The sequence below is a fragment of the Lontra canadensis genome, unplaced genomic scaffold (assembly GCF_010015895.1).
Source record: "Lontra canadensis isolate GAN:19392208 unplaced genomic scaffold, GSC_riverotter_1.0 scaffold4, whole genome shotgun sequence".
NCBI classification, from domain to species: Eukaryota; Metazoa; Chordata; class Mammalia; order Carnivora; family Mustelidae; genus Lontra; species Lontra canadensis.
The window spans coordinates 38,104,570-38,117,885 of NW_022630998.1; the positions used below are offsets into that span (position 1 = coordinate 38,104,570).

The 13,316-nt window shown below is 39.4% G+C and overlaps 1 protein-coding gene across 3 annotated transcripts in view; it reads right to left on the reverse strand.

The window, feature by feature from the left end:
- The window catches only part of ARHGEF28 (Rho guanine nucleotide exchange factor 28), a 311,818-nt gene that overhangs the window by 74,445 nt on the left and 224,057 nt on the right, over positions 1-13,316 (reverse strand). For all 3 annotated transcript variants that reach the window (XM_032848550.1, XM_032848531.1, XM_032848541.1), the window contains 4 exons: positions 8,694-8,817; positions 8,219-8,351; positions 2,303-2,358; positions 661-709 (listed from right to left, as the gene is read on the reverse strand). In XM_032848550.1, coding sequence (XP_032704441.1) covers positions 661-709; positions 2,303-2,358; positions 8,219-8,351; positions 8,694-8,817 — 362 coding nt within the window. The remainder of the gene's footprint in view (positions 1-660; positions 710-2,302; positions 2,359-8,218; positions 8,352-8,693; positions 8,818-13,316) is intronic.

Here is a 13,316-nt window from a genome sequence, read left to right on the forward strand (position 1 = left end):
TGCAATGTCAACTACTGTTGGAGGTTTCCAATTAGCGCCAAGAGGAATCATCTCATATGAAGCAATCTATAATTCAAGGAAAAACGGAAGCACCAAGTTTAACCACGTGAGAGAAGAATGCCAGCATGCCTTCCAATTTCACTGTCATCCTAAAAGGGCTGATGAGATCAGAGACTCAAGCCCAACTAATAAGCAGGGCCAGGTCACTATGATAATGGACACCAAGGACTGTAGACTGCAAACTTCAGGGTTTTCTCCCTAACTCTGATTCTGAAGAAGCATGTGATAGGTATTTGTGTAGGTGAGTATGTGTTAGCACTAGGAAAACAGTTATGTACACTTTCTTTTCCTCCAAAGGTTGTTATTGAATTAATAGTGCATATTATACTAGATTGTGTCTTAGAATTGAGGCAATATCCTAACACGTTCCCCCCTTTAGCCCTCTCTGAGATAAAATATGATATAGTATATCTAGCGCAAAGGCTATTAGGCTGGCCTAGAAGTTTATACCATCCTTTACCTCCGTGAGTAACTAAATATTACACTAATCATGTTTTGAAAGAAGAAATATTTGGACAAAGGAGAAAAACAGAAGGAGCAGTTATTTCACATTGGAAAAAAGTATGGTATGTATGAAACTGGCATTTCCACATCACTTACTTCCAAGGATGGTCTGCGGTTTGTTCTTGTTGTATTTCTCTTGGAATTTCTGGTAAAGAACATTAGAAACAGGTAAAATGAGATTAAATTCCACCTGACTACAAAAATGTCCACCCAGTTACACAGGATTATTATCTATATCATTTTTGTTATCTCATGTCAAACGAAGAAGAATTTAAAGCAAAAGATGTTAAACGCATCGAAGAGGAAGATGTTATGATAATGAACAAGACGTAGTGAAAAGAAGGGCCATCTGTACCCCAATGCTCACAGAAGCAATGGTCACAATCACCAAACTGTGGAAAGAGCCAAGATGCCCTTCTACGGACGGATGGATAAAGAAGATCTGGTCCATATCTACAATGGAGTATTATGCCTCCATCAGAAAGGATGAATACCCAACTTTTGCATCAACATGGATGGGAGTAGAGGAGATTATGCTGAGTGAAATAAGTCAAGCAGAGAGAGTCAATTATCATATGGTTTCACTTACTTGTAAAGCGTAAGGAATAACATGGAGGACATGGGGAGATGGAGAAGGGAAGTGAGTTGGGGGAAATTGGAGGGGGAGACAAACCATGAGACTGTGGATTCTGAGAAACAAACTGAGGGTTTTGGAGGGGTAGGGGATGGGGGGTTGTGTGAGCCTGGTGGTAGGTATTAAGGAAGGCACATATTGCATGGAGCACTGGGTGTGTTACATAAACAATGAATCTTGGAACACTGAAAAAAAAATAACATAAAAAAAGTTATGATAATGAAATGTGCAAGTTGTAAGAAAGGTGTTCCTCCAGAACACACATCAGGAACATCCCAGCTCTGTGAAAAGTGTATGGGAACCAGAAACCTCCTCCTCATGGATCCAGATCGCTGAGAGAGGAGTTCCTATCAGCGCTGCCTTTCTCCTACCAGTCACAACACCCCAGGATATTGAAAAATCACCCGTAACTATGTGAGCCCACACATGGTCTGTTTCAATTGGCACAGAGGCTGGAGACCCCCAAGGTTCCCTTTGAAGCGTCACCATGCTCACTCATACAATTCGGACATGACGATAGAGTGGGAAAGAAAGGAAGAGATGCGACAGATGTGCCCATTTCCTCAAGCCCACTCCCAAACTCAGAAACCTCTCCTTTATTCCAGGGACCTCCCAGTGTGGCTTCAAGACAGCAGGACCACTGGGGAACTTGTTAGAAATACAAAGTCTTGGACCTCACCCAGAGCCTACTGGATCAGAAAATAGGAGAATGGGGACCAGAAACCTGGTTTTCGCAGGTCCTCCAGGTGATGCTGCTATCTGCTGATGTTTGAGAATTACTGCTCAAGGCTTCACATACAAACCCTTGAGGTCCACACTGGTAAACCCAGGTTCTCAACAGAAAGACTAACCCACTTACACCTTATACACAAATAGGGCCACACTGGAGCTTTCCTTAGTTCCAAAGGTGGATAGTTTAGGAAACAACTATGCACTCTGAACCTGTGTGTGTGTGTGTGTGTGTGTGTGTGTGTGTGTGTGTTTTAATCACTATAATGATCACTTTAGAAACAAATACAGACAGTAATAAAATAATAAAAACCTAAACAGGTAACAGGAAGCAACAAAGCTATGTATGTGTAAGTAAAACAAATGACAGATTACCTTGGTACACGGAGGGGCAGCATCTTTACAACCCTTGTGTACGTTTGCATTACAGTCTGAAAGACAAAAATGAGTAAGACAGCATGGTGCTTTACTGGTCATCATAAAAGTAGCACACAAAAATATTTTGAAAACAGAAGGAAAAATATCTAAGTCACATGTAGCCAGCCCCACCCTTGAGTACAACAAGCACATGGTTAATGTTTTCATTTCCTTGGAGATATTTTTCCCCTTCTGCACAGAGTCTTACCAATTATGAAACCTACGATTATTCACAATAGACACTTCTGCATCCGCCTGAGAACTCATGTACTACTATATGCCCTACGTGGCCAGGGACTTCTGATATCTGGCTGGTGGCAGCTGCCCACTCCTGCACCAGACAGAATGCCTTGCAAGATGGAAAGAAAGAGAACAAACTCACAACAATGCTGAAAAAAGTACTATCAGGCTCCAGGAGGAATTCCTGCTAACTACAGGTAGCCACATTGAAAGAGACAAGTTTGCTGCTTGCTGTCTTCCTTCGCACCACATGCGGCCTCAATTTCACCAAAAGTTTGCCTGCTCCTTTCTGCCCCCCTGGTTCAGAGAAGCAGGCTGTCTTCACTGAAAGCCACCCCTGTGTGTGGGGACTGCTTTCTGCCAGGCTGTTGTCTTCCTGCCCTCCATACCCTCCAGCCTCTACCCTCCCTGCCATGACTCTCTTGTCCCACCCACCCCCAACGCATACTCTGTAGAATGGAGCCTGTGGCTTATCACAATCTTCATTACTAAGAATCCTTTCTCATAGGTAGAAGGTCCCATTTAGTTCCATCCCAGCCACACTGGAAAAGTGCTTATAAGTCACTGAGAAGTGAACCCAACCTCTTTCCACTGTAGGTGGAATACCTTAATGGCCAACAAGCAGAGGTCAGGACTATCCATGTGCTGGCCCTGCTGGCAAATGTGGAAAGCAAACTGCTCTCTCCTCATTGCAGAACAAGCAAATGAAAGGAAAAGGGGAAAAAGTGGACACTACAAGATACCACAAAGTTAGACAGGAAACTCACAGAAAAAGTAAGCCACTGATGATTATTAACTCTTGAAACAGAGAAGAAAACCTTGGATATTTGAAATGTGTTTTCCTCAGAGACATAAAATAGGACCAAAAGGCCATGAAGGGAGTAAAGGACCTTACATCAAGCCAGCACAATGAGAGGGAGATGGAGCTTTGGGGGACAATAAAGCAGAACTTGGACCCAATGGAGAAGAATCAATTTAACCAAAATATCAAAGCAGCACTGGGAAATTAAACTTGAAAGGTTCCCTCCTGAATGTAGGGAAAAAGGAGGGTATAATTATAAAGTAGAAGATGTCCTACAAAAAAAGGTAACAGAGATCACACTTCTCCAAGGAAGAAATCAGAAAAATGACATCAGAAGCAATAGTCAAAGCTACAACCGACAAAAACTTTTATCGAAGTGAAAAAGAACTACAAAAGGCAACTCAAAAGGTCTCCCTGTTTTCTAGGAATTAAACGACACCAGTCTGTAGACACATTCTGACAATATCTGTGTGACTGAAAAATTTAAAGTTCTCAAGCATCTAGGCAGACCAGGTTACCAACAAAGTAGTAAGGTCAGACAGGCCCCAAAACTTTTCTACTGTAATAGTCAATGCCCAAAATTCACAGATCAATGTTGACAAGCTCTTTGGGGGAAAGATTTTGGCCTAGGAATTTATTTAGCCAGATGAATCTCTTTTTTGTGTGTGAAAGAAGGAAGCAAAAATATACCTCCTTAGATACACAAGGTTTCAGAAAACATCACTCCAATAATGCTTTTGAAAAAAAGATTTACCTGAAATCCTACTCAAGACTCTTAAGAGCAGAATCAAAATTAAAAGTACAAGAATCAATCAGCTTTATTTTAAAAAAGAAAAAAAGAGAAGTAGCAAAACCAGCCAAGCAAAGAATCATATCTAAAAAAAAATTATAGGCCGAGACAGAGAAATGAGTACAAATATCAAATCATTCTTGAAAAAGAACACTATTCTTCAAAGATTAAGCACACAACATAAAAATATCAATTTACTAGTTTAGTATACCAATAGAGTCTAGGGAAAAAAGGGTAAATATAAGAGGAATTAAAGAACATTCAAGTATAAGCCTTAAAATTTACAAGTAGATAGTACAAGAGCTTATCTTGCCAAATCCGTGAGAACATAAACACCAACAACACATGGTATAAACAGCTAAATAAGACATTAAGAAAAAGAGCAAAGAACTATAAAAGATAGTCGACAGCTGTAAAATTAAATGTAAATAAGAAAAAAAAAGCCTTGTTATAGAATTGTATCTCTCAGTTACAGATTAACTACAGCTAAATTAAAGACACACACCCCAAACTGAAAACACAGAAAATAAAAAAATATAAAATAAAAACACAGAAATAGGGAAAATACAAAGAAAAGGAAAGCAAGAGGAACATTAATTTTAGAGAAGGTAAAAATCAATGTCAACGGCAATAAAAGGCATTAAAAGGGTAATTTTAACTAAATCTGGGGTGCCTGGGTGGCTCAGTGGTTTAAAGCCTCTGTCTTTGGCTCAGGTCATGATCCCAGGGTCCTGGGATCGAGCCCCACATTGGGCTCTCTGCTAAGCAGGGAACCTGCTTCCTCCTCTCTCTCTCTCTGCCTGCCTCTCTGCCTACCTGTGATGTCTGTCAAATAAATAAATAAAATCTTAGGAAAACTAAATCTGCAATGAAGCTGTTATTCGTCAACTTCTGTGCACCAAGTACTGTAACATCTAAATATAAGCAGGGAAACCTATTTATAAACAAAAATAATTTTATAGAAATATAGTATGTGTAAAAAAAAACCCTAGAAACTCAGATTTTAAAAAAGAATACAAACACCGGAATTTTGAATTTTGTTTAATATATCACATTTTTAAGATTAGAAATAGTAACCTTCACAATTAAAAACAAAAATACACATAAAATAAGATTTACCAGTAACAGCTGAGTTTATAAATGTCAAAATCTCTTGCCCCGTGTAAAAAAAACTTAATAACCAAAGTTTAAATCCCCAACACTCCTCTTCTTAAAGACTATAAATCTGCAACTTTTTAAAAACTGTGTTAAAGAGGAAACATATCATATTCTCATACTGATGCTAGAATGTAAGACAATAGCCTAAAATGTGGACAGTGTTGGGGTACCTGGGTACCTCAGCTGGTAAAGTGTCTGACTATTGGTTTCCACTCAGGTCACGATCTCAGGGTCCTGGGATTGGAGCCCCAAGTCAGGCTCCTTGGTCAGCGGGGAGCCTGCTTGATACTCTCTTCCTCTCTCCCTTCCCCTCTCCTAGTTCGCAATCTCTTTCTCCCTCTTTCAAATAAATAAATAAAAGTCATTAAAAGAAAACAAAATGTGGACAGTGTTATATGCAAAGAAATGCCACTTACCACATCATTTGTTGGGAAAAAATTGGGAAAAACTTAAACATACCCTAAGTAAGGAGAAATTAAACACATTTCATATCAAATAAAACATTAGCATAAATAGCTAACTTTTAAAATAATTACCCTGGACTCAATTAAAGTATGGATAGCCATCTTCTCTACTTAGTAAGATTTGGGATAACTTTGAATTTTTCCTTAAGCCTTGTATCTTTTATGAGTCTGAATGCATTTAAAAAATAATTTTTTTAAATAAATACATCCTCCATATTTTCAGCCATTTCCATTTTCCACTCAAACTTTTATGGCCATCCATTTGACCAACTTTTCTGTGAACCAACATGCTCTGAGCTACACTAGAATCTACCTTTCAGTGAGCCCACCTCCCTCCCCATGACCCCCGTCCCAGTTTTCTGTCTGTCATTAACTACACAGGAATGCCCAAGGGCTGGGCTTTGTGCTAGTGGCTGCTGGGGATACAGAAGGATCACAGTATCATTTTAGTCCCTGAAGTCTATTTTAGTAGTTAAAAAACAAGAGGCTGTCCATAATCCAGTACAGAATGGAATAGGATAAATAGATCATACATGTGGTACACAGAAGTTCTGGACACAGTGGTCAGGGGAGACCTCCCAAGATGAGGTAAGAAATCAAGACAGATGCACAAGAGTTGGGAGAAATGAAGAGGAGGGAGATCATCAGAAGCAAAGGGTCAGAGGCAGGAGAACACACATGGTGGGAGGTAAGGACAACACGCCTGGCAAGGCTTCTGGTCATAAACCAAGGCTGAAGAGGGAACTAACTGTGGAATTATTCAGCACAAATGGAGCCAAATGCATCTATTTGCAAAGTGTGGGCTTAGTTCAGGAAACAAGAAGGGAGAGAAGTCCTTAAGCGGATGTGAGTAGATAAAAGAGTAATGTGGTACAAGTACTTATTCAGAATAAAGGTAGTGAAGGAGTGAATGGTATTGGGTGTGGGGACAAGGGGGAAAGGGACTCAGCATGCCCAAGGAGTGAGCCTGTACCATTCACACAGAAGGAAGCCTTTTGGTATGTGGGTTGTGAGATTGGTTTTTGTCCCATTGGTCTGGGAGACCAGAAGTCTCTGGGCAATGATGGCCACAGACAGGGTTGCTCTGAGTCCCTGGTGTGAGCCAAATACAGGGTTGGTCAGGAGAGGGCTGACTGAGAACATGTTATCTGAACAAACCTGAAGGAGGTGAGGGAGCAACCAGTCCCTGAGGCTGAGGGAGAAGCACAGCAGGCAGAAGGAAGAGCCAGGAAAGGCCTTCTGGTGTAGTGTGCCCGCCGCGCTGAGGAACAGCAAAGATGCCAGAGTGACTACAGCAGAGGGAGAATGGGGGAGAGGACAACGGGAGAGATGACGGGGACTTGCACCCATTGTCAGGGCTTTTGCCTTCCTTGGGGGATGACAGGAAGCCACTGGAGGATCTGGAACACAGGGATCTGTGGCTTCACAAGCTCACTCTGGTCGATATTTTGAGAACAGATGTTTTCAGAAGTGTGCAATTTGTGCTAAAAATACAAGGAAACCAGTTAGAAAGCTACTGAAATGGTGGCGTTAGACCGGGGTGATACCAACAGCAGGGTGAAAGGAGGCTGGCTTTCATACATATTGGGAAGACTGAGCCAAGAGGATTGCTGAAGGCCTAGATGTGGGATGTGAGAAAGAGGCATACAGAAAGACCCCAAGATTTTTACCATGAGCATCTGTCTGGCGCACTAAAGCTGCCATTAATGGAGAGATCAGCCCAAACGCGGGCACAGGAGCGGGAAAGCAGAGCTCCACTTCCGACATGCAACTTCTGAGAAGCTGTTTAGACGTCCCAGTGGAAGCATTAAGTAGGCAGTGAGATATACAGGTCTGGGGTTCTGGGGGCTGTCACTTGTGGACAAAAAGCACTGACTCTAACCATCAGGAGTCACTGCTCGGTAGGTTGTTAAATCACACATGCAATGCTACCCTGAACAACGGCCCTCTCTCCAGGCGCCCAGATGGCACAGTCGCTGGAGCATCTGACTCTTAGTTTTGGCTCAGGTCATAATTTCAGGGTCGTTAGATCAATCCCTGCATCGAGGTCCATGCTCAGCAGAGAGTCTGCTTAAGACTCTCTCTCCCGGGGCGCCTGGGTGGCTCAGTGGGTTAAAGCCTCTGCCTTTGGCTCAGGTCATGATCCCAGAGTCCTGGGATCCAGCCCCGCATCGGGCTCTCTGCTCAGCAGGGAGCCTGCTTCCCTCTCCCTCTCTCTGCCTGCCTCTCTGCCTACTTGTGATCTCTGTCAAATAAATAAATAAAATCTTTTAAAAAAAAGATCTCCTTCTGTCCCTACCTCTACTAAAATAAATCAGTAAATCTTTAAAAAGGCAAAAAACAATAGCCCTCTTCTCCTATCACTTATTTTCTGGGGACACAAAATGCAAAGACAGCACACACTGGGCCCAAGAACTTACTGGAACACTGGAATGACTCCTTCCCCAGGAGCGTTTTGTCACAAACCGAACACTGTAGAACCCCAGAGAATGTTCCAGGGACAAACTGATGTCGGCTCAGCTTCTCTTTGTCTTTGGCATCCTTGCTTTTTGTCTTCAGATTCAACAGCAACCGCCAGGTGGAGAGAAATGAGAAAAGACATATGCTGAGAGCCATGTACTTACAGAAGCCATACAGGGTCTCTACATTTTCTGTCTGCACGTAGGGATGGCACACAGAGGAGTACAGTAATGCCAGAACGAATAGTGGCCAGCCTACCACTGTCCTGTACTTCCAACGACTTAGACAATATTCCGTAAGAAGTGGAGAGGTCTTCAAGAACATGTGTACGAAATCTCAGACAGGTGATTTTAAAGGGCAAGTGAAAACTATACTAACTGCCAAAAAATGGAACCAGCTACATTTTAAACACAATGGGCAGAGAACTTTAATTACCTTAGATTTATTCCGAGGGCTTGTCATCCTATTCATGAGGAAGCTGAATGTTCGGCTCACTTTGTATTTTTCAGACTCTGACTTAGCAGGTATAATGTATTTATCCCATTCTTCTTCCTGAATTCTACAAAAAAGAATCTGTTACCATGGCTTATCAGGACTTAGAGAAGGAGTAAAAAATGACATATATATATACACACATAGGTGTATATATACACTTTTTGCTTAGGTTTTAATGGTTATTCTAAACATAAAGATACAATCTACTAAAAATATATCTTATAGATGGATCAACAGATGTATGAAAAAGCAACTATTTCACAATGTTATCAATTATAAATCTAAGTGGTAGAAATGGGTATTCAGCATATAATTCCCTCAACTTTCTGTATACTTTAAATTTTTCATAATACAATACAAGAGAAATAAAGGAAACCTTAGACTTACAATTTCACCCTGCAAACACTCATCTCCCTATTTACTATGCCAACAGAAATTTCCTACGGCACAGAGAAGGCAAATAACCAGTAATAGGAAACTGCATTTTATTTATTTTTGGAACATAGAGATAATACTCAGAAGATACACATTTCTTTTGATAATACAGCTTGAGAAGCAGACTGCCTGACCCTTGGTTCAGTCTCTCCCACTCAACCAGGCTATTTACAATCTGAGACTCCCTAGGCTGTAAAAGAGAGAAGGCTGTTGATAACTTCCCCACCATAAAAGGCAACCTAAAGATCATGGTATCCAATCTTTGAATACACTGAAACATTTATTTTCATAAATCATAAGCCATATGATCATGCCTTAGGAAAAAAAAAAGTCCCATCTATTAAAAGTTCTATTTCCTCTGAAACTTTCTGATAGCCTTATATTTCTAACATTATTATAGACAGAGACAGAAAGAAAGAGAGAGAGAGGGAGAATATATTAAAGATCAACCAAGTATGTAAAACCAGGTAACACTTCTGTGAAACATTCTGTAACCAAAGTCTCTCCCACCTCCCAAATTTCTCATTCATCCGCATTAGTGGACAACACATTCATCTCTGGGATATACTTCTCGAAAACTATCATATTACTGATATGCGCCAAAATATATGATCACATTTTGTGACAATGAGTCCAGTGACAAATCTTAGGACTTCAGTATATTTCATCTGATTAATGACAGGCTTAGATTTACAATTATTTCTAAGGCCCCTTCCCACACTTATGTACTTATCTAATACATTATTAAATGAAACTTCTGGTTATTTATACTAGATATAGATTAAAATATAATTATTTGCGTTTGATCATTGAGAGTTCAAACCTATGAATGCATCTAGAAAAGATAATAAATAGCTTCAGAAGTGCCTCTTGGTCATGCAAAGCTAAAGGCACAGGCAGGGCAGTGAATGTCCTACTAACTCTAATTCTGCACAGTAAGTGAAAGTGGGTTTGCTACTTAGAGAAAACAGCTCAAAAACTTAGAAAGGAAAGAGGGCGGATGGAACTGAAGGTACCCTATGACGACTCCAAGTGACGAAAAGAACTTAAGACTTTATTTCCCTCCTACTTCCACAACCACCTCCTTAGAAAACTAACTGGCTAATATATCTATAAATTTCCCTACCTCTTGTTTTTTGAGCATCCTAATTTGCACAGCTCATGACATATTATTCAACAGGCTCACTTTGGGAATGGAGGTGAAAAATAAATTTGAGGTCTTAGAAAGAATGATGTCCAGAACACCTTTTGTGACCTCACCAAGTGCCTTCTAATGTCTATGATAAAAACAATCTGGTGAGGAGACCTCAGTCTCAGAATTAAGGAATACTAAGGTCAATGTGGACTGTGAGGTCAAAAAGTCCTCCCCGCTACCTACCTCTCCCCAGCAAAAACACAACACTACTGTCTTAAAGATCTTTTTCTTTTTTTTTAAGATTTATTTATTTGAGAGAGTGTGCTAGTGAGCATGAGTGGGGAGAAGGGCAAGGGACGACAACCTCAAGCAGACTCCCCACTAAGCACTGGAACCAATCGGGGAACTTGATCTCATGACCCTGAGGATCATGACCTGAGCCAAAATCAAGAATCGAAGCCTTAACCTACTAAGCCACCCAGGTGCCCCTCTACTCTCCTAAATCAAAGAAAATCTGTTTATCCAACTCTTTTCCCAATTCCCCATATTACAGAAGACCATATCAAAAACATTTCAGTTTTGATCTAAAACCTTTAAGTGGACTACAATTTCCATATATCCTGTATATTACTACAAAATGACATAAAATCATACCACTTACTCTTTACTTAAATATTGAGAAGACCTGAGACATGACCAAGTAAACAAAAAAATACTGAAACACTCAATATTAAGAACTAACAATAGCCACCCCACATGGTAGAAATGTGAACATCAGGGACATGATCCATTGTCACATTATGAAAATGAATAACACAGTATAACCCCTGGCAAATGCTGAAGGCTGGTTAATTCCATGTTTCAAATCTAACAATGCCATATTCACCTATGTAACAATCAGTTACATTAGGGAAGAACTAAGAAGGGAAAAATCCCCAACTAATTTCACAACAGATTTTAAAAAGCTTTTCACTTTATAAGAATCTGGAAAAAAATTTAAACTCTCTTCCAATCCCAGAACAAGAGGCCTAAATTCTATGATCAATTTGATGACCAATGAAATCATCCTCAAAGTTTTATAAACCGCATTTCTCAGAGATTCTCATGGCATTACCTCTTCAATGAAGATATTTTAAGTACCTTCAGACTAGAGGTCCTTCTCATCTTAACCTTTAAACCTATAATATATATAACTTATTTTTTGAAGAAATGAACAGCTAAGTATTAAAAGGAATCCCCAATATCCAAACAGAAAATAGACACAATGGGACTTTTCTGGACATTCAGATGCTCACATTAAAAATATATGTATATATCAAGTAACATTTTAACACATTTAAGACAGAGGATATTAATAAAATAACAGTCATGCCATATAATCATTAAGAAGTTGGTACACCCTGTAAAAAAAAAAATTTTTTTTTTATTTAAAAAAAGAAGTTGGTACACTCTGAAACTAATATTACAATGTATGTTAACCAACTGGAATTTAATTAAAAACTTTAAAAAAAAGAATTATATACTTATATTGAAAGTACTAAACTGTATTTGTCAGCTGCTATATAAACTAACATTTTTAGAGAATTAAATACTACTATATTTTGTATTTAAAAAACTTGACAGAGATGAAGTAACTTCTCCTACAGAAAAGATCCTACAAAGTCTGGAGTGGGCCCTCCTTCACCCGTCTGCATACTTTCCTAGTAACCCAGTGATGAATATAAATATGAGAATTTCAAAGAAGGCAAGTTCCTCAAGTACAATATGACTGAAGCAAAGCATTAATTAGCATTAGGATCTCTGGATCCTACTAGAGCATCCGATAAAGTATTGGGCAGAGACTAAGTGAAATGAAAGATGTACTCTACTAGATACACCAGGGGATGTGACTGAGAAAGTCAGATGCTTTGAGGATGTAGACCAACACAGACTAAGGAAGAGAAAAAAACAAGTAACAAAATAATAAGAAAAGGATACTCCCTACACATACCATCCAAGTTAAAATATTTTATAGATTAATATTTAACCAATTAGAACACTGGCTTTTTCAGTCTTAAGTCCCTGTCTTAATGGAGAATAAATATTTTTGATTAAAAAAATCTAAAAAAAATTTTATATCAGTCCATTACTTCTCTGATAGTTAAAAAGATGACAGGGAGAAGACTGTTAACCAGAATGATAACAAGGATGATGATCAAATTCCACAACTGAGTAAACTGATGACATGAGTACTCAGTGTACCCAACGTAAATGTAAAAACACCCAATGGGTCAGTTTTTGCTGCTTTTGCTATCATCACTGTCTCCATCACGGCCATGTCTTCATCATCATCATCCTATCAGTAAAGGGTAATCTTAGTCTTCCTATTTGTATCATCTGAACATTTCTATTCTGGTCTCAAAAAAATAGGAATGAACAAATGGAGGCTTTTTCTTAGTGATACTTTTTTTTTTTTAAGAATTAATGATTTATTTCTTTATTTTTAGAGAAAGAGAGTTGGGGGTGGGGGAGGGGGAGAGAGAGAGAGAGGGAGAGAATCTTAAGCAGACTCCCTGCTGAGCACGGAAACTGATCCAGGGTTCAATCTCATGACACTGAAATCATGACCTGAGCCAAAATCAAAAGTCAGAGGCTTAACCAACTGAGCCACCTAGGTATCCCTTTTTCTCCCTAAAAAAAAAAAAAAAAAAAAAGTGTTATATATATATTAAAAAGTCCCAAATTTTAGTATTATTAGGGCCCAAATTAAAGCCATTTTCCTTTTTCACACTGTCTCCTCAAGCCAAACATTTATGCCATTTCTGACACTGGATTTGCACATAACCCCAGGACTATTTCTCATTGTGACTTATGAGCAGTTACTCAAGACCAGCAGAACTCAATAATCCTGCCTGCTTGCTGCTCAGCTTCCCAAGCCTGACTCCAGCAACAGTTTTGACTTTCTGGGGAAAAGAGAAGCTGAGGTTTAAAGCTTTCTCTTTTAAAAGAGAAGC